General features: G+C 46.8%; 1 protein-coding gene across 8 annotated transcripts in view; it reads right to left on the bottom strand.

Moving 5' to 3' along the window:
* Positions 1-19,872, bottom strand: part of PAQR5 (progestin and adipoQ receptor family member 5) — a 74,221-nt gene that overhangs the window by 25,383 nt on the left and 28,966 nt on the right. For 4 of the 8 annotated variants that reach the window (XM_027067643.2, XM_053223814.1, XM_053223815.1 and 1 more), the window contains 2 exons: positions 18,239-18,330; positions 15,043-15,187 (listed from right to left, as the gene is read on the bottom strand). In XM_027067643.2, the coding sequence (XP_026923444.1) occupies positions 15,043-15,187; positions 18,239-18,294 (201 nt within the window). In that variant the 5' untranslated portion in view covers positions 18,295-18,330. The remainder of the gene's footprint in view (positions 1-15,042; positions 15,188-18,238; positions 18,331-19,872) is intronic. The other 4 variants (XM_027067644.2, XM_053223816.1, XM_015078623.3 and 1 more) reach the window with 1 other exon arrangement.

A 19,872-nucleotide genomic window follows, 5' to 3' on the forward strand; every position in this document is an offset into this window, starting at 1 on the left:
CCAGGATTGGGCCCATATTTAAAGAATCTCCTCTGACCTGCTATCCTGACCCCAGATAGGGATGGGAAGCCCACTAACCATGCTCTAGGGGCAGGATTTATTATTTTTTTAATTGTTTTAAATGCTTATTCTTGAGAGAGAGACAGAGACAGAGCATGAGCAGGGGAGGGGCAGAGAGAGAGGGAGACACAGAATCCGAAGCGGGCTCCAGGCTCCGAGTTGTCAGCACAGAGCCCGATGCGGGGCCCGAACCCACGAACTGTGGGACCATGACCTGAACTGAAGTCAGATGCTTAATCCACTGAGCCACCCAGGCGCCCCTATAGGGGCAGGATTTAAAGTAGCCCCTCCAAAAAAAAAAAAAAAAAAGAATAAAGACTGGATAAAAGAAAGGGAGTCCCTCAGCCCTAGAACAGCGATGTTCTGACCTGCCCCTACCCTCCTCAACTTGAACCTCAGTTTATTAGGCCAAAATGCTAGACACACTCTTGCCCCGAGGCCCTCTGAACACGGGAAAGGAGCGGCATTCTCTCCATCTTCCCGCCCTGGCCTTAGCAAAGTGCTCTGCACAGAGTAGATCTTAAAAGAAGACACGCTACATAAATCTAAACAACCAATGGGACATTTGAAAACAATTTTGTATTCACACCCAGTCTAACCCCACAAGGCAAATTGCAATCATTGCCTTAGTGCTCCAGAGCTGGGTCTCATTTCCAAACAGCCCTAGGTTAGCAGGTGCCGGCTAATTTGCACAGCAGGATTGATTTGTAGGAATCCACCCCGCATCCCTAGTTGTAGGCTAGGCAATTTCATGTGAAATGAAATCAAATTGTGTGTGCAGCCTATTATTTAGAAGCGAGAGCCCCCAGGTACCCGGGGTGGAAGGACAAATCAGCGGGTTTTCCTCTTAGTGCCTGCCAAGGCTTGGCTTCCCGGAAAGACCCTGTGCACCCGCCAGTTGAGCCCGAAATTCCACTGTGACGCTTTTAAACCCTTGGTTTTTCTCGCTATTAAACTGCAAATCACCTGGGGAAAATAATCGAACATTCCGGCTAGCGGTAAATAAGGGTGGATTCTGACAGCCGGCCAAGAGGGTCAGGCGCTGTCAGTGTGGCAGTCTACATTTCCCGTCCAAATCTCAGGGAGTCCTCATGACCTTGGGAGGGAGAGCCTTTCATTGTCCCCATTTCACAGAGAAGGAAACTAAGGCCCGGGGAGCTTAAGACATTTTCCCAAGCTCCCAGGAGTAGGGGGAGCAAATCTGAAAGCTGCATCCAGACCTCAGACTTCATTTCCTTGGCCTCTTACCCTGTCATTGCTGCTGCTCAGAAGGGCTCTTGTAGGAGACGAAGCCCTCATCTTTAGGCCTGTGTTGTGATTTGGACTGTCAGGTGCTTCTCTGAGCCTGTTTCTTCTTCTTCGGGGTTATAGGCTGAATCGTGTCCCCCACAAAACTCACATGTGGAGGCCCTAACCCCCCAGTAACTCAAATGTGACCGTATTTGGAGACAGGATTTTTTTATTTTGAGAGAGAGACTGAGCGTGAGCAGGGGAGGGTCAGAGAGAGAGGGAGGCACAGAATCCAAAGCAGGCTCCAGGCTCCGAGCTGTCAGCACAGAGCCCGACGCGGGGCTCGAACCCACGAGACCGTGAGATCATGGCCTGAGCCAAAACCAAGAGTCGGACACTCAACTGACTGAGCCACCCAGTCGCCCCCAGAGACAGGGATGATTCAAATGAGGCTATTAGGGTGGTCCTGGTGCAATCTGACTGGCGTCCCTCAGAAGAAGGGGAGACGGTAGGGGCGTGTGCAGAGGAACCACCACGTGAAGGGGCATCTGCAAACCAAGGAGAGAGGCCCCAAGAGAACCAGCCCCGCCAGCACCTTGACCTTGGACTTCCAGCCCCCAGAACTGTGAACTTCTGTTTGTCCAGCCAGTCTGTGGCACTTTGCCATGGCAGCCCGAGCTGGCCAAGACCGGCAGGGACACCGGGTGACAGTGTCCCTAAGTCGGTGCCCCTCAAACGCTCTTGTGCGGGTGTCGGCAGATCGCCTGGGGTTCTTACGGCGAATTCGGTGAGACTGGGGGAGAATGTACACTTCTCGCAAGGTCCCAGGGCATGCCGCTCGTGACGCTGCCTCTGGTCACAGCCCGTCCCCCGCCTCCGCATCCGACGGTCACCTCCCTGCCCAGAATCCAATTCATTGCAAAAGGGGGACAAGATGCGCCTGAAGACATGGGCATTAAAAGCCAGAGCAGGAGAGAGAGACCAGTGAGGAGTTCAGTGAGGTGTTTGTGGGCGGAAGGCACGGAGATTATGGAGAAGGAAAAAGGAAGGCCACTAACTGATGCATCGGTTATAACCTGCCATTTAGTGAGCACCTGCAGGACCGAGCTGGATGCTAAGCCACTGGCTCGTGCAGGACGGGCCGTGCTGAGCCCTGGCAAGAGACAGCACTTAGGATCTCAATTAAAATACCATAAAGCCGCTTATGCACAAGTCACATGCAATTACGAGAACCACAAATACATTGAAGTGACAGCCAACTGTTGTTGGCATTAAGCGATTACAGTTACAGGTGAATGTAATTTAGGACACCGGGGTCGCGTTTTTAAAAACAGAAGTGTCCAATGTTCAGTCCGGTCGAAGGATGCTTTTTGCAGATGCACCACAATATTCATAGACAATGAAGCCAGGGCGCCTGGGTGGCTCAGTTGGTTAAGCATCCGACTCTTGATTTTGGCTCAGGTCATGATCTCATGGTCATGGGATCGAGCCCCGTGTTGGGCCCTGTGCTGACAGCGTGGAGCCTGCTTGGGATTCTCTCTCTCTCTCTCTCTCTCTCTCTCTCTCTCTGCTCCCCTCCCTCTCTCTCTTTCTCTCTCTCTCTCAAAATAAATAAACATTATATAAAAAAAAAAGAAAATGAAGCTAAATTTCTTTTGGCTGAACACAAAAGATGTATAAAAAGTCAACAAATTACCTATCACCATCTAGGACAGAGGCTCCCAAGGATATTAGTGATTTAACGGGCAGGAACGTGAAAAAGGACACATACGATGTCTTAAAAAAATAAATATCGCTCAATGCAGGTTGGGCGTACCGGGATGAAAGGTCCCCTTGAATGGCCAGCACCATACACAGCACTGACCTACGGAAGAAGCAAGGAAGCTGAGACAATGGAACATTCCACTGGTTTCACATTTGTTGTAAAAAGTCAGTCTTTGATTTAAGAACTAGGAAAACAATTTTCAATTTTAGGCACTGACTGAAAAACCTGCCATGGGCTTGGTGTGGTAACATGACTGGAAAGTCTACGGCAGGCAGAATAATGCGCCCCCCTCCCCACCAAAGATGTCCACACCCTAATCCTAGAACCTGTGACTACGTAAGGTGACACGGCAAAAGGGAAATTAAGGTCACAGATGGGATTAAAGTTGCAAATCAGCTAGCCTTAAAATAGGGAGATTGTCTGGATTATCCAGGTGAGCCCCGTGTGATCACAGGGTCCTTAAAGGAAGGAAGGAGGAGGCGGCAGCAGAAGAAAGGGAGATGTGGCCATGGAAGAATGGTCAGAGATGCTACCTGCCTGCTCTGAAGGTGCAGGAAGGGGCCAGGAGCCAAGGACACACGTGGTCTCCAGAAGCTGGAACAGGCAAGAAAACAGACTCTCCCCTAGAGCCTCTACCAACACCATGAGTTTAGCCTAGTGAGACCCATGTCAGACTTCTAACCTCCACAACTGTAAGACAATAAATTCATCCTCTTTTTGAAAGCCACCCAATCTGTGGTAATATGTTGTGGCAACAAGAGGAAACGAACATAAGGTCAGAATTTGACCAAAACTCCAAAAGCAATCCTAGAGCTGGAAATAAATGGCAACCCACGGTCTCAGTTTCTTCCTAGGGGGACTGAGGACTTCCTTTGGAACAGTTCAAAGACGATGAGTGGCGTTCTCTGAATCTTCTCCAGCATGGGACATCTCACGGAAACACTCATCAAAAGTGACCATAAACTACTCTGATTCACACAATGAGAATGCCAAATAAATGCCATTAAATTCTTAGATTTAATCTAAGCAAGATGCAAGGTGATGGAAAGAAATCAATGAAACAGAGGGTCCTCAAATACAGAGCAAGCCCCATCTTTGGGACGAAATGACATTAATGCGAGTCTGAGCTCTTCACAGGTATTCATTACGGGATGTTGTTAGCAAAAGCCTACAAAAATATTGGGGTTTGGGGCGCCTGGGTGGCTCAGTCGGTTAAGCATCCGACTCTTGATCTCAACTCAGGTCTTGATCTCAGGGTGGTGAGTTCAAGGCCCACGTTGGGCTCTACACTGGGTATGAGGCCTACTTAAAAAGACAAAAAAAATCGGGGCGCCTGGGTGGCTCAGTCGGTTAAGTGGCCGACTTCGGCTCAGGTCGTGATCTCGCAGTTTGTGGGTTCGAGCCCCGCGTCGGGCTCTGTGCTGACAGCTCGGAGCCTGGAGCCTGCTTCTGTTTCTGTGTCTTCCTCTCTCTCTGGCCCTCCCCTGTTCGCGCTCTCTCTCTGCCTTTCAAAAATGAATAAATGTTAAAAAAATTAAAAAAGAAAATCAAGGTTTGGCTGTTTCACTTCTAACGGGATTCAAAGTACATATTTATCATAGATACGTATAGGATTTTTCTAAGCCAAAGGAGCCACATGTGAAATATGTAACAAAAATGACATTTAAATACAACAAAACTCAAAAAAAGAAACAAAACGTCCGTGGACAATGAAAGAGAAGATTCGCATACAAATAAGCAGGAAATTAACTTCCATGCAGATTACTTTTCTGAACATTATACAGTATAATTTTGACTAAGCAAAATATTGCTATTTGAAGTTTTCTTTATGATAACTTTTTTCTTGAAAAAAAATCAAATTTAAGTGCTGTATGGGTCTATATATTGTTTTAAAAGAGAGTAAAGAGAGCCATATAAAAATGGTAGTGTATATTAAATTTAAATATTTAATAATTTTTCTTCTTAACTTTAATTATTATATGCAATTTCATTATGCTTGAACTTGATGTGTAGACTTTATAGTTCACTTCTGATTCTAAATAAGGCTTTAAGAATGCATACATATGCATATATATGCAATATATATATGTACATATATATTTTTCTTTTTTTTTTTTTTTTAAGTAGGCTTCATACCCCGTGCAGAGCCCAACGCAGGACTTAAACCCATGACCCTGAGATCACGACCTGAGCTGAGATCAAGAGTCTGACATTTAACTGACTGAGCCACCCAGGCACCCCAAGAACATTTTTTGATAATTCCAGTTACTATACTTGAGCAGAACTGAGCAGAAACTCACCAGAATTTTCTCCCACATGAAATTAATTAAAAAGAAAAAAAAAAAAAAGACTCAGTGACTCAAGAACAATGGTGTAATTTGGAATCATTGTTAATAGAGCACTAATTATATGATAATGTTGATTATAGCAAGATAACCCATAATTTTGCCGAAATAAAGGCAAAAAATAAATCTGATGGACTAAACGTACTAATTTATAAATTGCATATGGTTTTTAAACATTTTTTTAATGTTTATTTATTTTTGAGAGAGAGAGAGACAGAGCATGAGGTCGGGAGGGGCAGAGAGAGAGGGAGACACAGAATCCGCAGCAGGCTCCAGGCTCTGAGCTGTCAGCACAGAGCCTGACGAGGGGTTCGAACTTATGAACCGCAAAATCATGATCTGAGCCAAAGTCAGATGCTTAACCGACTTGTATTACCAAATTGTACATGTTTTTATTTTATTACTCATCCAAACATCACTAATGCATCAATGTAACATCCAGATATGTACAACAATAATTAAGTTTAGTTGTCTTTGATATTTTGCTTTCGCTGTATAAAAATTAGAGCTTTACATATACTCTTTTGGGATTATGACGGGATATTTGTCCCAAGAGAACAGAACCATTCCGCCTGTTTGCCAGCTCCATATGTAACTTTTACATTCAGACATACAGTCTGTGGTCGCTATGGTTCTCCTGATTCAGACCCAGCGCACGTTAGGAGCAGACCCTTTTTTATTGGATCATCATGAGGAGACTGTAAGATACAGACTGTCAACCCCGTTTCACAGAGGAGGAAACTGAAGTTCAACGAGAGGAGTTTCCAAGGCCATAATTCATAGCAGAACCAAGAGGCAACCGCTAGTTTGTTCGCTCGCAAAGCCCATCACACTTCGCTGCATCCACCCTGGTGAAACTAGCGATTGCTATAGTCAGTGGAAATGCTAAGTGTTATCAAAGTTTTCAGAAGCAAGAGGTCACTGGGCCCAGAGTAATGGAGGAAGCACCTGGAAGAATGGTTGGAGACCCTCTGGTTTGGGACGAATGATGGTCAGTTAGATGTCACGAAAGATCCTTCTGACTAGAGCAGTTAAAGTGCTGGATGAAGTCTGCATCGAAAGCCGGATAAGCGTATCAGCAAAATGGCACAAAAGAAAGAGCATCACAAAGCCCCCAGGAGCCCCGTGCGGTAAGCTGCCTTCAGCATCAGAGTTTCTGCCGCCAGACCCTGCAAATAAGAGATGAACCCTAAAGCCCATCAAAGGCAGACTTGCCAGGAAGGCTAGGACTCTAAAGGCAAGGGAATGTGAAATAAACCCCACCAGGCAGAAAAAAATAATAAGGAAGCTGTCTCCCTGAAACAATCTCTCCCCAGAATTTAGAGCCACCAGCTAGATTGCATGCATACAGGCTTCTGATCCAAATCCACACTTACATCTATGGTCCAAGAAATCTCAAGTGGAGAAATTAAAGTGGTTACAAATAAATAGAGGTGGAAGGTTTGTGGCTCCCTCCCATAAGTAACAAAAGCAAATGCAAATCCTTTCTGGGGAATTTCTGCTTCAATGCAAGCATGCACAAGCAAACAACACTAGAGACATTGAAGTAAAAAGTCATTGAAGGGATAAATAGCAGACTAGATCTAGCCGAAGAGAAAATTAGTCAACTGAAAACAGATTCCAAGAAAGCAGTCCAGAGAGATTGAGGGGTAGAAACTATGAAAAACTGGGGCGCCTGAGTGGCTCAGTTAGTTAAGTGTCCAACTTCAGCTCAGGTCATGATCGTGCTGTCCCAAGTTCAAGCCCCGCATCGGGCTCTGACAGCTGACAGCTCAGAGCCCGGAACCTGCTTCAGATTGTGTCTCCTTCTCTCCCTCCCTCTCTCTCTTTCTCTCTCTCAAAAAGTGAATAAACATTAATTTTTTTTTTTAAACCAAATAAGAGACAGGGTATATTTCTCCAAAAGGAGAAAAATACAACGGTTTTGTTGTGATCTATGAAGACAAACTGAGAAGCTTCTAGAATGTTTTTGATGTTGCCGGTCCTGAGATCCAAGAAGGTAGGTGGCAGAGACAGCTGGCCAAATATTCCGTGTGTTTTCTGACCTTTCTCAGCCTTTTTGGCAGTTAGGTCGGGGCCATGTGACTATCTCTGGTTAATGTTACATCTATCCAGAGTGCCTTCTGGTGGTAGATACTATGATGCACTTAGAAGGGAACCCTTCCTTCCTTCAGAGCTGAGCCACTTGTCCCTCTATGGGAACTGCTATTGGCCAAAGGCCACCCCAGTGACCACGTTATACGCCCTGCCCAGAGGCAGCACGCATCCACTGATGATGATACGAAATCCTAGCCTCCTTTTCTCATTTGGGACAAGTCTGAAGGACCAACCCCATTCCAGAACATTCTGTGTGAGGCCTGGCCCTTCCTGCCTAGCCCAACGTTTCATATTACCATAGCTATAGTAGCCATTAAATGAATCAATATAGAGCATATTTCTAGGTATTCATTGTGAAACAAGTGGAGGAGAAAATCAAATGTTAAAAGGAAGGAAGAAATCAGGATGTAAAACTCAATGCAAAGAAAGCAAGAAAGGAAACAGAGACAATAACTAGAAACCACATAAGATGATCAAAATGAATGGAAATACATCAATAATCCTTATAAATATAAACAGACTAAACTATCCAGTGAAATGACAAATACTATCAAACTTGGTAAAATCCAACCATGTGCCATTTACACAAGATACAGTTAAAATATAAGGGCAGAGAGGGATTAAAAGTCAAAGGAAGGAAAGAAAGACACCAGACAAATAACAAAAACAACAAAGCTGGGTCGTTATTTGACTATGAGAGATTCTAAGACAGAAAACAGAACTAGACAGAAAGAGAATCACTGCAAAATAATAAGAAATTTACTTCACCAGGAAGATATTATATAAATTTGGATGTACCTAAAAAACATATAGGCTCAAAATCTATAAAGCAAACATTGACTGGGGATGCGTAGGTGGTCAGCTAGTTAAGCGTCCAACTCTTGATTTCGGCTCAGGTCTTCATCTCAGGGTCATGAGTTCAAGTCCCGCCTTGGGCTCCACACTGGGTGCGAACCCTACTTAAAAAAAAAAAAAAATGACTTGTCCACAGGAGTAATTCACAAATCTGCCACCACGGTGGAAGATTTTAACATATCTCAACTATGACTAGATCAAGCAGAACAAAATTAGTAATAATATAAAAATATTGGATATTACAGGACATATATGCAATACTGCCCCCAACAACTGAAGATTATGCATTATTTTCAAGTACATTTAGAAGATTTATGAAAATTGATCATGTGCCAGGCCATAATGCTATTCTGAACAAATTTCAAAAATGGGAATGATACAGAGGACATTCTCAGGCCACAATCAATTAAATTAAATCGATAACAAAAACTCCCAACTTTGGGGAATTAAAAAAAAAAATACACATAGACTTCTAAGCAATTACACATTACATAAGAAATCAAAACAGAAATTAGAAATGAATTCAAACAGGGGCACCTGAGCGGCTCAGTCGGTTGAGTGTTCGACTTCAGCTCAGGTTGTGATCTCACGGTTCGTGAGTTCGAGCCCCACATCGGGGGCTGTCAGCCTGTCAGTGCAGACAGAGCCTGCTTTGGACTTTCTGTCCCCCTTTCTCTGACCCTACCCTTGCTTGCTCTCTCTCAAAAATAAATAAACATTGGGGCGCCTGGGTGGCGCAGTCGGTTAAGCGTCCGACTTCAGCCAGGTCACGATCTCGTGGTCCGTGAGTTCGAGCCCCGCGTCGGGCTCTGGGCTGATGGCTCGGAGCCTGGAGCCTGTTTCCGATTCTGTGTCTCCCTCTCTCTCTGCCCCTCCCCCGTTCGTGCTCTGTCTCTCTCTGTCCCAAAAATAAATAAAAAACGTTGAAAAAAAAATAAATAAACATTAAAAAAATCTTTAAAAAAAAAGAGGAAAGGAATTCAAACAGCCCATGTGGGCTGCAGTTAAAGCAATACTTAAAGGAGATAATATGTACTCAGTTGTTTACATTAGAAGGCAGAGTGATTCACTTAAAAAGTTAGAACAGGCACAACAAAAGGAACCCAAAACAGAAAGAAAATCGTATAAAAATAACGGACATTAGAGATATAAAATACATAACAGCGGCTCCGCTGAGCCACCGATCCACCTTTTTTTCAGGTAGAATTTAATATTCTCAATTATTGAAAACCAGAAAGAAAAGAGACAAACTGACCAGATTCATTCAGAGGAGAAAAAAAAAAGGAAACAAAACCACAACTGTGTCAAAAAACACAGAAAAGGCATTGCATGAGATCCAATATCCTTTCATGATAAGAAGACACTCAACAAAATAAGGATAAACCTTCTTCAACCCAGCAAAGGCCACCTATGAGAAACTCACAGCTAACGTACCTCGTGGTAGGAAATGAAATACTTTCCCCTTACAATGGGGAGCAAGATAAGGACGTTTGCTCTCATCACTTCTATGCAATGTCAATCATAGTGGAGGTTCTAGCTAGGTCAACTGGACAAGGAAAAGAAAAAAAAAGGCATCTAAATAGGAAAGGAAGATGCAAAACTATATTTGCAGATGATATAATCTTACATACAGGAAATCCGAAAGGATCCACTAAAAGACTGTTAGAACTAATACATGAGTTCAGCGAGGCTGAAGGATCTATCGATATACCAAACTCAGTTTTATTTTTATATACTAGCAATGAACAATCTGAAAGAGAATTTAAGGGAATAATTCCACGTGCAACAATATCAAAAACAGTAAAATGCTCTGGAATAAAGTTAACAAATTCTGGTTTTGTTTTTATGATTTTTTTAATGTTTATTTATTTTTGAGAGAGAGGGAGGGAGCGTGTGCAAGCGGGGGGGAGGGATAGAAAGAGGGGGAGGCAAAATCCCAAGCAGCCTCAGTGCTGCCAGCACAGGGCTCAACGTGGGGCTCGAACCCACAAACCGCGAGATCATGACCTGAGCCGGAACCAAGAGTTGGATGTGTAACTGACTGAGCCACCCAGTGCCCCTAATAAATCCTTTTAATGGTGTGAGACCTGTACACTGAAAACTACAAAATATCACCGAAAGAAATTAAAAACCTAAATATAATGCAAAGACATCCCATGTTCATGGATTGAAAGACTTACTATTGTTAAGATGGTAATGCTCCCCAAATTAATGCATAGATTCAATGCAATCCCTAAAATAAATCCCAGCTGCCTGTTTGTTTGTTTTGCAGAAATGAGATGTTCCACTTCTGGGTGTATACCCCCAAAAATTGAAAGCAAGATCTCAAAGGGACGTTTCCACACCTCGGTTCATAGCAGCATTTCTCACAATAGCTACAACACAGAAGTCATCCGGTATCCACTGACGGAAGAATGAATAAGCAAGATGTGGTGTGTCGATACAATGAAATATGATCCAGCCTTAAAAATGAAGGAAATTCACAGGGGCGCCTGGGTGGCTCAGTCGGTTGAGCGTCCGACTTCGGCTCAGGTCATGATCTCACGGTCCGTGAGTTTGAGCCCCGCGTCGGGCTCTGTGCTGACAGCTCGGAGCCTGGAGCCTGCTTCCGATTCTGTGTCTCCCTCTCTCTCTGACCCTCCCCCGTTCATGCTCTGTCTCTCTCTGTCTCAAAAATAAATAAACGTTAAAAAAAAATTTAAAAAAAAAAATGAAGGAAATTCTGACATATACAACAGGGATGAACCTTGAGGACACCACGCCGAGTGAAATGAATAAAGCAGTCACAAAAAAAAAAACAAACACCATATGATTCCACTTCTATAAGGCACTGGAAGAGTCGAAATCATAAAGCCAGGAAGTAGAACGATGGTTTTCAGAAGCTGGGGGGACAGGGCAAGTGGGGAGTTATTGTTTAATGGGTAGAGAGTTTCCGTTTTACCAGATAAAAAGAATTATGGAAAATACACGGCAGGGACAGTTGCATAACAATTTGCATATATTTAACACCGCTGAACCCTGCACCTAAAATTGGTTAAGACGGTGAACTTTAGGTTAACTATATTGTACTACAATAAAAAAAAAAAAAAAGTTAAGCACAGAGTCACCATGTGACCCAACATCCCACTCCTGAGGGGGTGCCTAAGAGAACCGGAAACATGTCCACACAGAAACCTGTCCACAAATGTCCCCAGTAGCATGATTCACAATGGGCAAAAACAGAAACTCAAGTGTCCACCACCTAATGAATGAATAAACAAACAAACGGGCACATCCACACAAGGGAATATCACTCAGCCATAAAAACAAAGGAAGCCCTACAGGGTACAGCATCGACGAACCTTGGAGGCATTGTGCCAAAGGAAAGAAGCCATTTGCCAAAGGCCACCTGTTGTGTGGTCCCATTTATATGAAATACCAAGATCAGGCAAATCCACGGAGATCGGTGGTTGCCATGGCAAGTGGGAAACGACTGCTAATTGGCACAGTTCCTTTCTAGGTAATGACAATGTTCTAAAATTGACCGTGGTGATAGTTTTGTGCAACGTACGTCTTGTGTGCCGCCGTACTATAACCCACGGAACTACTTTTAAAGGAGGACTTGAGAGGCATGTGAATTATTTTTCAACAGAGCTGTTATTAAAAAAAAAAAGGGGGGGCTCCTGGGTGGCTCAGTCGGTTAAGCGTCCGACTTCAGCCAGGTCACGATCTCGCGGTCCGTGAGTTCGAGCCCCGCGTCAGGCTCTGGGCTGACGGCTCAGAGCCTGGAGCCTGTTTCAGATTCTGTGTCTCCCTCTCTCTCTGCCCCTCCCCTGTTCATGCTCTGTCTCTCTGTCTCAAAAATAAATAAACGTTAAAAAAAAAATTAAAAAAAAAAAAAAAGACCTGAGCTGAGATTAAGAGCTGGACACTTAACTGACTGAGCCACCCAGGTGCCCCAAAAGCATTCCTTTTAACTAAAGTCAAGAACAATATATAAGGATCCCTGCAATCATGAACAACTCCCTAAAGTACCCAGACCTGTTTTTAGGTACAAAGGAGGCTAGAAATTCTGAGTCACATACCCAAATCCCACCTTCTGAGGAAAGGGACAAGCTGTCCTTTCCTGTGAGCGATCTCTCGGCCAGGAATGTGCCAGAATTATAACCCTGACGATGCCGGGAGGTGGTGCTCTGGCCCCCTCTGATGGGTGAGGCTCAGAGAGGGTAGGGAAGTCGCCCAGGCCACACAGCTCATTGATATACAAAGGGAGAGGCTATCCGGGGCCTCCGTATGAAACAGGTGATGGCAGCAACATTACTGACAGTTCACCATGTGCTGGGCTCCTCTAATCCTCCCCGTGACCCCAGGAAGCAGATACTCTCATCACCCTGCTTTACAGGTGCAGAAACTGAGGTAGGGAAAGGAAACATCTTGTCCAAGGTCACTCCGCAGACTGAGCATCAGAACCCACGGAGCCCCCGAAAGTAAGCTCGGTGTTTGTACCAGGTCTGTGTTAAATATTCATGCACGTCACGCATTTTTCTCAATCTGGTTGCATCTGTCTTAATAAGCAAAAACTGCTTGTTCCCTACTCCCAGCAAATCCTCAAATAAACTGACCTTCTAGGGGAACCTGGGTGGCTCAGTCGGTTAAGCATCTGACTCTTGATTTTGGCTCAGGTCACGATCTCATGGTCCGTGAGTTCGAGCCCCGCGTCGGGCTCTGTGCTGACAGCTCGGAGCCTGGAGCCCGCTTTGGGTTCTGTGTCTCCCTCTCTCTCTGCCCCTCCCCTGCTCATGCTCTGTCTCTCTCTGTCTCAAAAATAAACAAAAACATTGAAAAAAAAAAAAGGATACTGTCACCTCCACTGTCTATGAAGAACTGGACAGAGAAGGCGCGTTCATCTTCAGCCCTCGGGGGGTTTCTTGTCCCCATACTTCTGAATCCCACATCGCTCCCCAAAGCGCCCACTGAGACTTTCACTCCTCCTTCATGTCTTTCCTGGGCACATACTCTGAACCCAACCTTGACCAAAACGCCCAGGGGGACATCTCAGCAGAACCCATAATCCCTCCTCCCAGAGTCCCCACACCTGCCCGGTGGTTTCCCGTATCCAGGCCTCTGCCCACACCAGTCCCTCCACCCGGCATGCTTTCCCCGCCTCCCACATCCTACCTACCCTCAAGCTCATCTTAAAGATCTCCCTCCTCATGCGGCCTTCCCTGAGCCTTTCCTCTCCCACGACGGAAGGGACCAACCCTCCTCCGGGTCTTTTGGGACACACCCCGACCCACTTTGCAACAGAAGCACTCCTGCGTATTTTCAAGTCCTCAGGGGCGGGATTCGTACCCGATTGTTCTGAGTCCCCGCACAGAGCAACACCTGGCACGCAGCAGGCAGGCAATAAACATTTCAAGAGTGAATGACTCAAAGAATCACCCCGTGCTCCCACTAACCACAGCCACGAGTGCTCTGGGGGCAGAACTGAGTGGTGAATCACAGAGGAGGAGACACAGCCTTGGGAGCACAGAGGGGGCGCCCTGGTCGGCAGCGTCCCGCGAGGCCAGCCTCATTTTTCATTTGTCCGTCCTCTGCCTCGTGTCCGATCGTGCCACCCCTGTGCCACCTTGCTGCAGTCACCTAGTTTCACGGGCTTTCGGGACAAAGTCTGGCCGTGGGTCTGCTCCTAATCTTCCACGCCTGGTGCTGAGCCACGGCAAGCTGGTGCGCCCCTCCTGCCCTGGAAAGAAAACATCATCTGGTCGCACCCTGAGCTCAGTGTCATCTTTCCTTCCTTTTTGACCGAAGATGAGCAAGTGTTATCTCAGGGTGGGACGTTTCATCTGGAGGATGTCACAGACAGAAGGGACACCTCCTTTCCACTCAGCTTGCCGTGGCTCACAAGCGGTGGCCTCGCCTAAGGCCTATTACAAATGCAGGTTATTGTATCGACGTGTACCAGGCTTTTCGGGGTGGCCCCGTGTGAGTTCTTGGCCCCGGGAGCCCACGACAGGAGGGGGTAAGGCCCTCTTGACAACCCTCCTCATCCCCACCCCCCCCCCTCCCCCCCCCCCCCCGCCGCCAGGCCTGGCCTGAGCCTCCCACAAGTGATAAGGACAACAGCAAGGCCACACGCGAGGTGACTCCGCCCCTGGCCTGCTCTCAAGCACCCAAGGGAGGGTCCCAAAGACACCTTCTACCCGGTCAGGTGCCATTGGCTTCTTCTCTTCAGCTAGAAAGTGTAATCTCAATAATGACTTCCCGATACAATACAGATGTCACAGGGAGGGGTTACAACCCAGACAGTTTCAGGACCACTTCTGTTTCCAGGTGCCACGGAGGTGGGGAAACAGGAAGCTCTACTGCCCCGAGGGAGTCGGGGAGGGCCTTCTCGAAGAGAATGGGCCGGGGGCAGTCGGTTGAACGCCCGACTCTCGATTTCAGCTCAGGTCCTGATCTCAACGGTTCACGAGATCGAGCCCCACATCAGGCTCTGCACTCGGGATTGTCTGCCTCCCTCTCTCTCCGCCCCGCCCCTGCTTGCTCTCACCCTCAGGATAAATAGATCAACCTAAACAAAAATGTTTTAATGAAAATAAAAAGAGAACAGGCCTACACAGAACAGGCTGGCTGAAGAAAGAATAGTCACTCCGGTGCAGACACCATGCCTGGCCTCCGCCTGGAACTCACCGGAACCAGAGCACATACCTGGGGCACCTGGTCGATGCGAAACAGCCGGGGGAGCTTCAGGCTCAGCATCTTGAGGCTGTGACAACTGCTCTCTGTCACCTGCTCAAAGTTCTGACATGGCCCGGGGTGCCTCTGGCCAGCAGCCGGTGCCCAGGATGCTCCCCTGAAAGAGGCCAGCGTGAAGAAATCCGGTCAGCCCCTGCCTAACTCCAGCTGGATCAAGACCATCAGGCTTTGAACCACGGAACAAAAACTTGCCTGTCATGGCAAAATCATCAGGCTTCCTTAAAACCAGCCGCAAAAATATCAGACCGCTGAGTCATTTATCCCAAGAGCACTGGAGGGAGGTCATTAAATCATAATATGGGCAATCATAACATTGTAGAGCTGGAAGGGGCGTGGAGGCCACCCGGTCCCCTTGTGTTGCACATCAGGGTCAGAGGGGTGGGGTGACTTTCCCAAGGCTGCACAGCGAGGGGAGAGCTGGAAAGGCTGACTCTCCACTGCGTCGGGTGCTGCCCTTGGACGGACAGCGTGATCCCAAGTCTGGGTCCCCGCAGTGGGCAGAGGAAGGCAGGAGTCGGGCCCCGGGTCACCCAAAGAGAAGCAACTCTACCAGAAGGCTCCCGGGAGCGTGGCTGCCCCATGACACATAAAAGAACCAGACAGGCTAATCGGAGGCACTTGTGGGAGACAGAGCAAGTCCCAGTAACAAGGCCATTTAAATGCAGGATGAAGGCTGCTTAACAGCTGCGAGTAAGAGGAATCCAGGCCTAAGAAACAGAAGCATCCAAGCTGGGCTTAGCCAAGAAAGGGCGGCGCTAGGAGTTTAGTTAACGCCTCTCCTGCCCCCATTATCGCTGGGTGGAAATCTGCCACCTCCTTAAAGCTCCCCCAGAGGAATTCTGTCCTTCCCCCTGAAGGTCCAGAGACCTTTCCTGCACCTCCCTTGTGTGGCACCAACCTCGTCCGCCTGCAAGCAAAGCCACCTGCCCAGGTGTCTGGGGAGGACCCTCCCGGGATGGTTGGCAACTCAGCAGGTACTGCCAGGTCGTCCTGGGCCTTCAGCAAATGCTTCTTTCACACCATTTGTCCCAGCAGTGCCGCTCGCGCTCGGGACGGAAGTGTATATTGGTTTCTGTAGCTTATACTTTTGCTCCCTACTGTGTAGTCCTTTACGTTCTATGTGTTCTTATCTGGAACTATGGTGCAACATACAATGTATGTTTCATCGTCATAAAGTTGCTTCTTTTTCAAAAACACTGATGTAAGGGGCGCCTGGGTGGCTCAGTCTGTTAAGCACCCACCTTCAGCTCAGGTCATGATCTCACAGTTCGTGAGTTCAAGCCCCGCGTCGGGGTCTGTGCTGACAGCTCAGAGCCTGGAGCCTGCTTTGGTTTCTGTGTCTCCCTCTCTTTGTCCCTCCCCCACTCGTGCTCTGTCTCTCAAGAATAAACATTAGGGGCACCTGGGTGGCTCAGTCGGTTGAGCGTCTGACTTCGGCTCAGGTCATGATCTCGCAGTCTGTGGGTTCAAGCCCCGCGTCGGGCTCTGTGCTGACAGCTCAGAGCCTGGAGCCTGCTTCGGATTCTGTGTCTCCCTGTCTCTGCCCCTCCCCCACTCATGCTCTGTCTCTATCAAAAATAAATATTAAAAAAAAAATTAAAAAAAAGAATAAATGTTAAAAAAAACTTTAAAAAAAGAAAGGAATGCCATTCTGCTCCATGTTTCAATATGAGTGAAACTTGAAAACATCACACCAAAGTAAATAAGCCACTCACAAAAAGACAGATATTGTACAGTTCCCCTCATGCAAGGCACCTAGAGTGAGCCAACTCACACAGACAAAATGTAGATTAGAGGCCGTGTGGGGGGAGGAATGGGGTATTGTTTAATGGGTACTGAGTTTCCGTTTGGGATGATAGAAAGTTCTGGAAACGGGTAGTGGTGATGGTTGCACAACATTCTGAATGTAATGTCACTGAAATATGCACTTAAAAATGGACAGAACAGTCAGTTTCATGTTGTGCACATTTTACCACAGTAAAAACTTACGTAATGTTTCCACATTACCGAATAATAAAGAAAATGCTTTTTTGAGAAAATAATTTTTTAAAGCACAGGTACATTTTACCCAGGTTTAAAAAATAAAAGTTAATACTTTTTAAGTGTATTTATTTTATTTTTTTATGTTTATTTCGAGAGAGAGAGAGAGAGATAGCACGAGTGGGGGAGGGGCAGAGAGAGAGGGGGGGACGCAGAATCCGAAGCGGGCTCCAGGCTCTGAGCTGTCAGCACAGAGCCCGACGTGGGGCTCGAACTCACAGACCGCGAGACCATGACCGGAGCTGAAGTCGGACGCTCAACTGACTAAGCCACCAGTCGCCCCAGTTTATTTATTTTGAGAGAGAGAGTGCAAGTGGGGGCGAGGGGCAATCCCAAGCTGTCGGCGCAGAGACTGACCCGGGACTCAATCCCACAAACGGTGAGATCATGACCTGAGCCGACATCAAGAGTCAGGACGTGTAACTGACGGAGCCACCCAGTCTCCTCTCCCCCCAGATTAGTACTTTGCAAACAACATCGATGTGAGCAGGCCACGGTTCTCTCGGTTTTGCAGGCCTAAATCAGCAAGACTCCCACACTCCCGGAAGCACCATGAATTCACCCAGTGGCAGGACACGAATGGAAGGTCCAGTACTGGGGGGACCCCAAGCACACCAGGAAAGCCTCCACAGACCTGCCCATCTCGGTCCTCCAGTTCTCCCTAGAGTAGCCTCAATGTCACGGGCAAGATAAGGAAAAGAAACGGTCCCTTCCCGCCCAGCACACACCATCCAGGTAGGATGACCAGACTAAACTTCCAACATCGGCAATAATCATAGTACCGGAATCACCAATTTCTTCCTTCAGTCACTGCTTAGTGCACGTAAGTAAGGGGAAGGCTAAATGCCTAGGTGCTTATTCTCCGTCGGCTGTTACAGCCTGAAGGAAAAGCTGAGACTTTAGGGAACATAAAAATCGTATAGGTTTGTGACATGCAGAATAGAGGAGGGTAGGCATCCTCCGTACGTTCTCTTCTTTTACTACACAGGGGAACAAAAAGATTAGTAAGAGAGTCACTGTCGCCAAGAAATGTATAAAGAGAGAGATGAGACGGATAAGCACCCAACTGGCTGGCAAAAGTCGCCCTGAGAAGGAGGGAAACTCTTACCCACTCTGCACCAAGCCCGTGCTGGTCCCCTGCCCCATCTCATTTATCCTCACCATGGCCGTCTCAGGAGGTGAGGCAGAGTGGATAAGGGCCTGCCCTTATCCTGTGGAAAGGAAATAAGGAAAATAAGCTAGTCACCAAAGGCCACTTGCGTTCAAAGGCTCATTCGCCATTTCCTGTGCAACCCTAGGCAAGGAACTTAACTCCTGTGCCTCAGTTTCCCTATCTGTAAAATGGAAGTAACAGTAGCACTTTCTTCATGGGGGTGTCATTATAATTAAAAAAGAGAACTAAGGCACCTGGGTGGCTTAGTCCATTAAGCATCTGACTCTTTTTAAAAAAAATTTTTTTAATGTTTATTTATTTTTGAGACAGAGAGAGACAGAGCATGAACGGGGGAGGGTCAGAGAGAGAGGGAGACACAGAATCTGAAGCAGGCTCCAGGCTCTGAGCCGTCAGCCCAGAGCCTGACGCGGGGCTCGAACTCACGGACCGCGAGATCGTGACCTGGCTGAAGTCGGACGCTTAACCGACTGCGCCACCCAGGCGCCCCTCATTTTGTATTTTATGGGCAGGAAAATGGAAGGGTAGAATAGCTATGGGGCTTTCCCAAGATCACACAGCTGGTAGCTGGTAGAACTCGGATTTGAATCAAGGTTATTCGAAGCCCTAGGACTTAATTTCCCTTTGCTACTGAGAGACGATGGAAAATAGAGTGTTTATGATGATGTTGATGACCTAGAGGCTGGACGATGGCCATTCCTGTCTGTTGATCAGGTTGAGACAATCTCTCAGGTAAGACTTGACCTTGCTCTTTCAAAAGCGGGAGATTTCTCATGCCATGTTTTTCTGGCAAGGAAATAAGAACTCTTCCGGTAAAACATTGCCATGTTGCACCTGAAACGTAAACTTTTATGTTTGCCGAAAATGGCGAAACATCCCTGGATGGTCACGGGAAGTCCTAAAGCATGGCTGATGCTTCAAATGTTGTGGCCGTTGTTAATTACTGCAGATACAATTGAACAGAAAATGAACTCACTGGTCTCTGGAGCCACTTTCTTTCATAAGCCAAGCTCCCAATTTCACCAACACCATAAAAACCAGAACGTAGGGGCGCTTGGGTGGCTCAGGTCTTGATCTCACAGGCTCAGGTCATGATCTCACAGTTCCTGGATGGAGCCTCATGTCCGTGCTCAGCATGGAGCCTGATAACGATTCTCTGTCTCCCTCTGCCCCTGTCCCCCACTCACACTCGCTCTAAAAAACTTTTTTAAATTAAAAAAATTAATATATTGGAAGGGACTCTAATACGCCTGACCACATTAATAAATTAACGTTAGAGACCGATTGTGTACTAGTTCATTGATATCCCCAGAAGTTACACACGTTTTGGACCCCCTTAGAGGGAAAACAGTCCATCGATTTATATTCAGCCATCTTACACGTAGACATATTTGGGAGGTTACAGGTTTGCTGGCTGAGTCCTCAAGGCCTGTGTAGGATGCACAGTATGTAGCATAAAGTTTCCAGCGGGGAAGGACCTTCAGGAATATGGGCGGAGCACTAGCCTGATAGAGATGAGGCAGTCAGGTTCAAATTTCACCTCGCATTAATTTTGTTTGCTCTGGACCTGA

Source organism: Acinonyx jubatus, chromosome B3 (genome assembly GCF_027475565.1).
Source record: "Acinonyx jubatus isolate Ajub_Pintada_27869175 chromosome B3, VMU_Ajub_asm_v1.0, whole genome shotgun sequence".
NCBI classification, from domain to species: Eukaryota; Metazoa; Chordata; class Mammalia; order Carnivora; family Felidae; genus Acinonyx; species Acinonyx jubatus.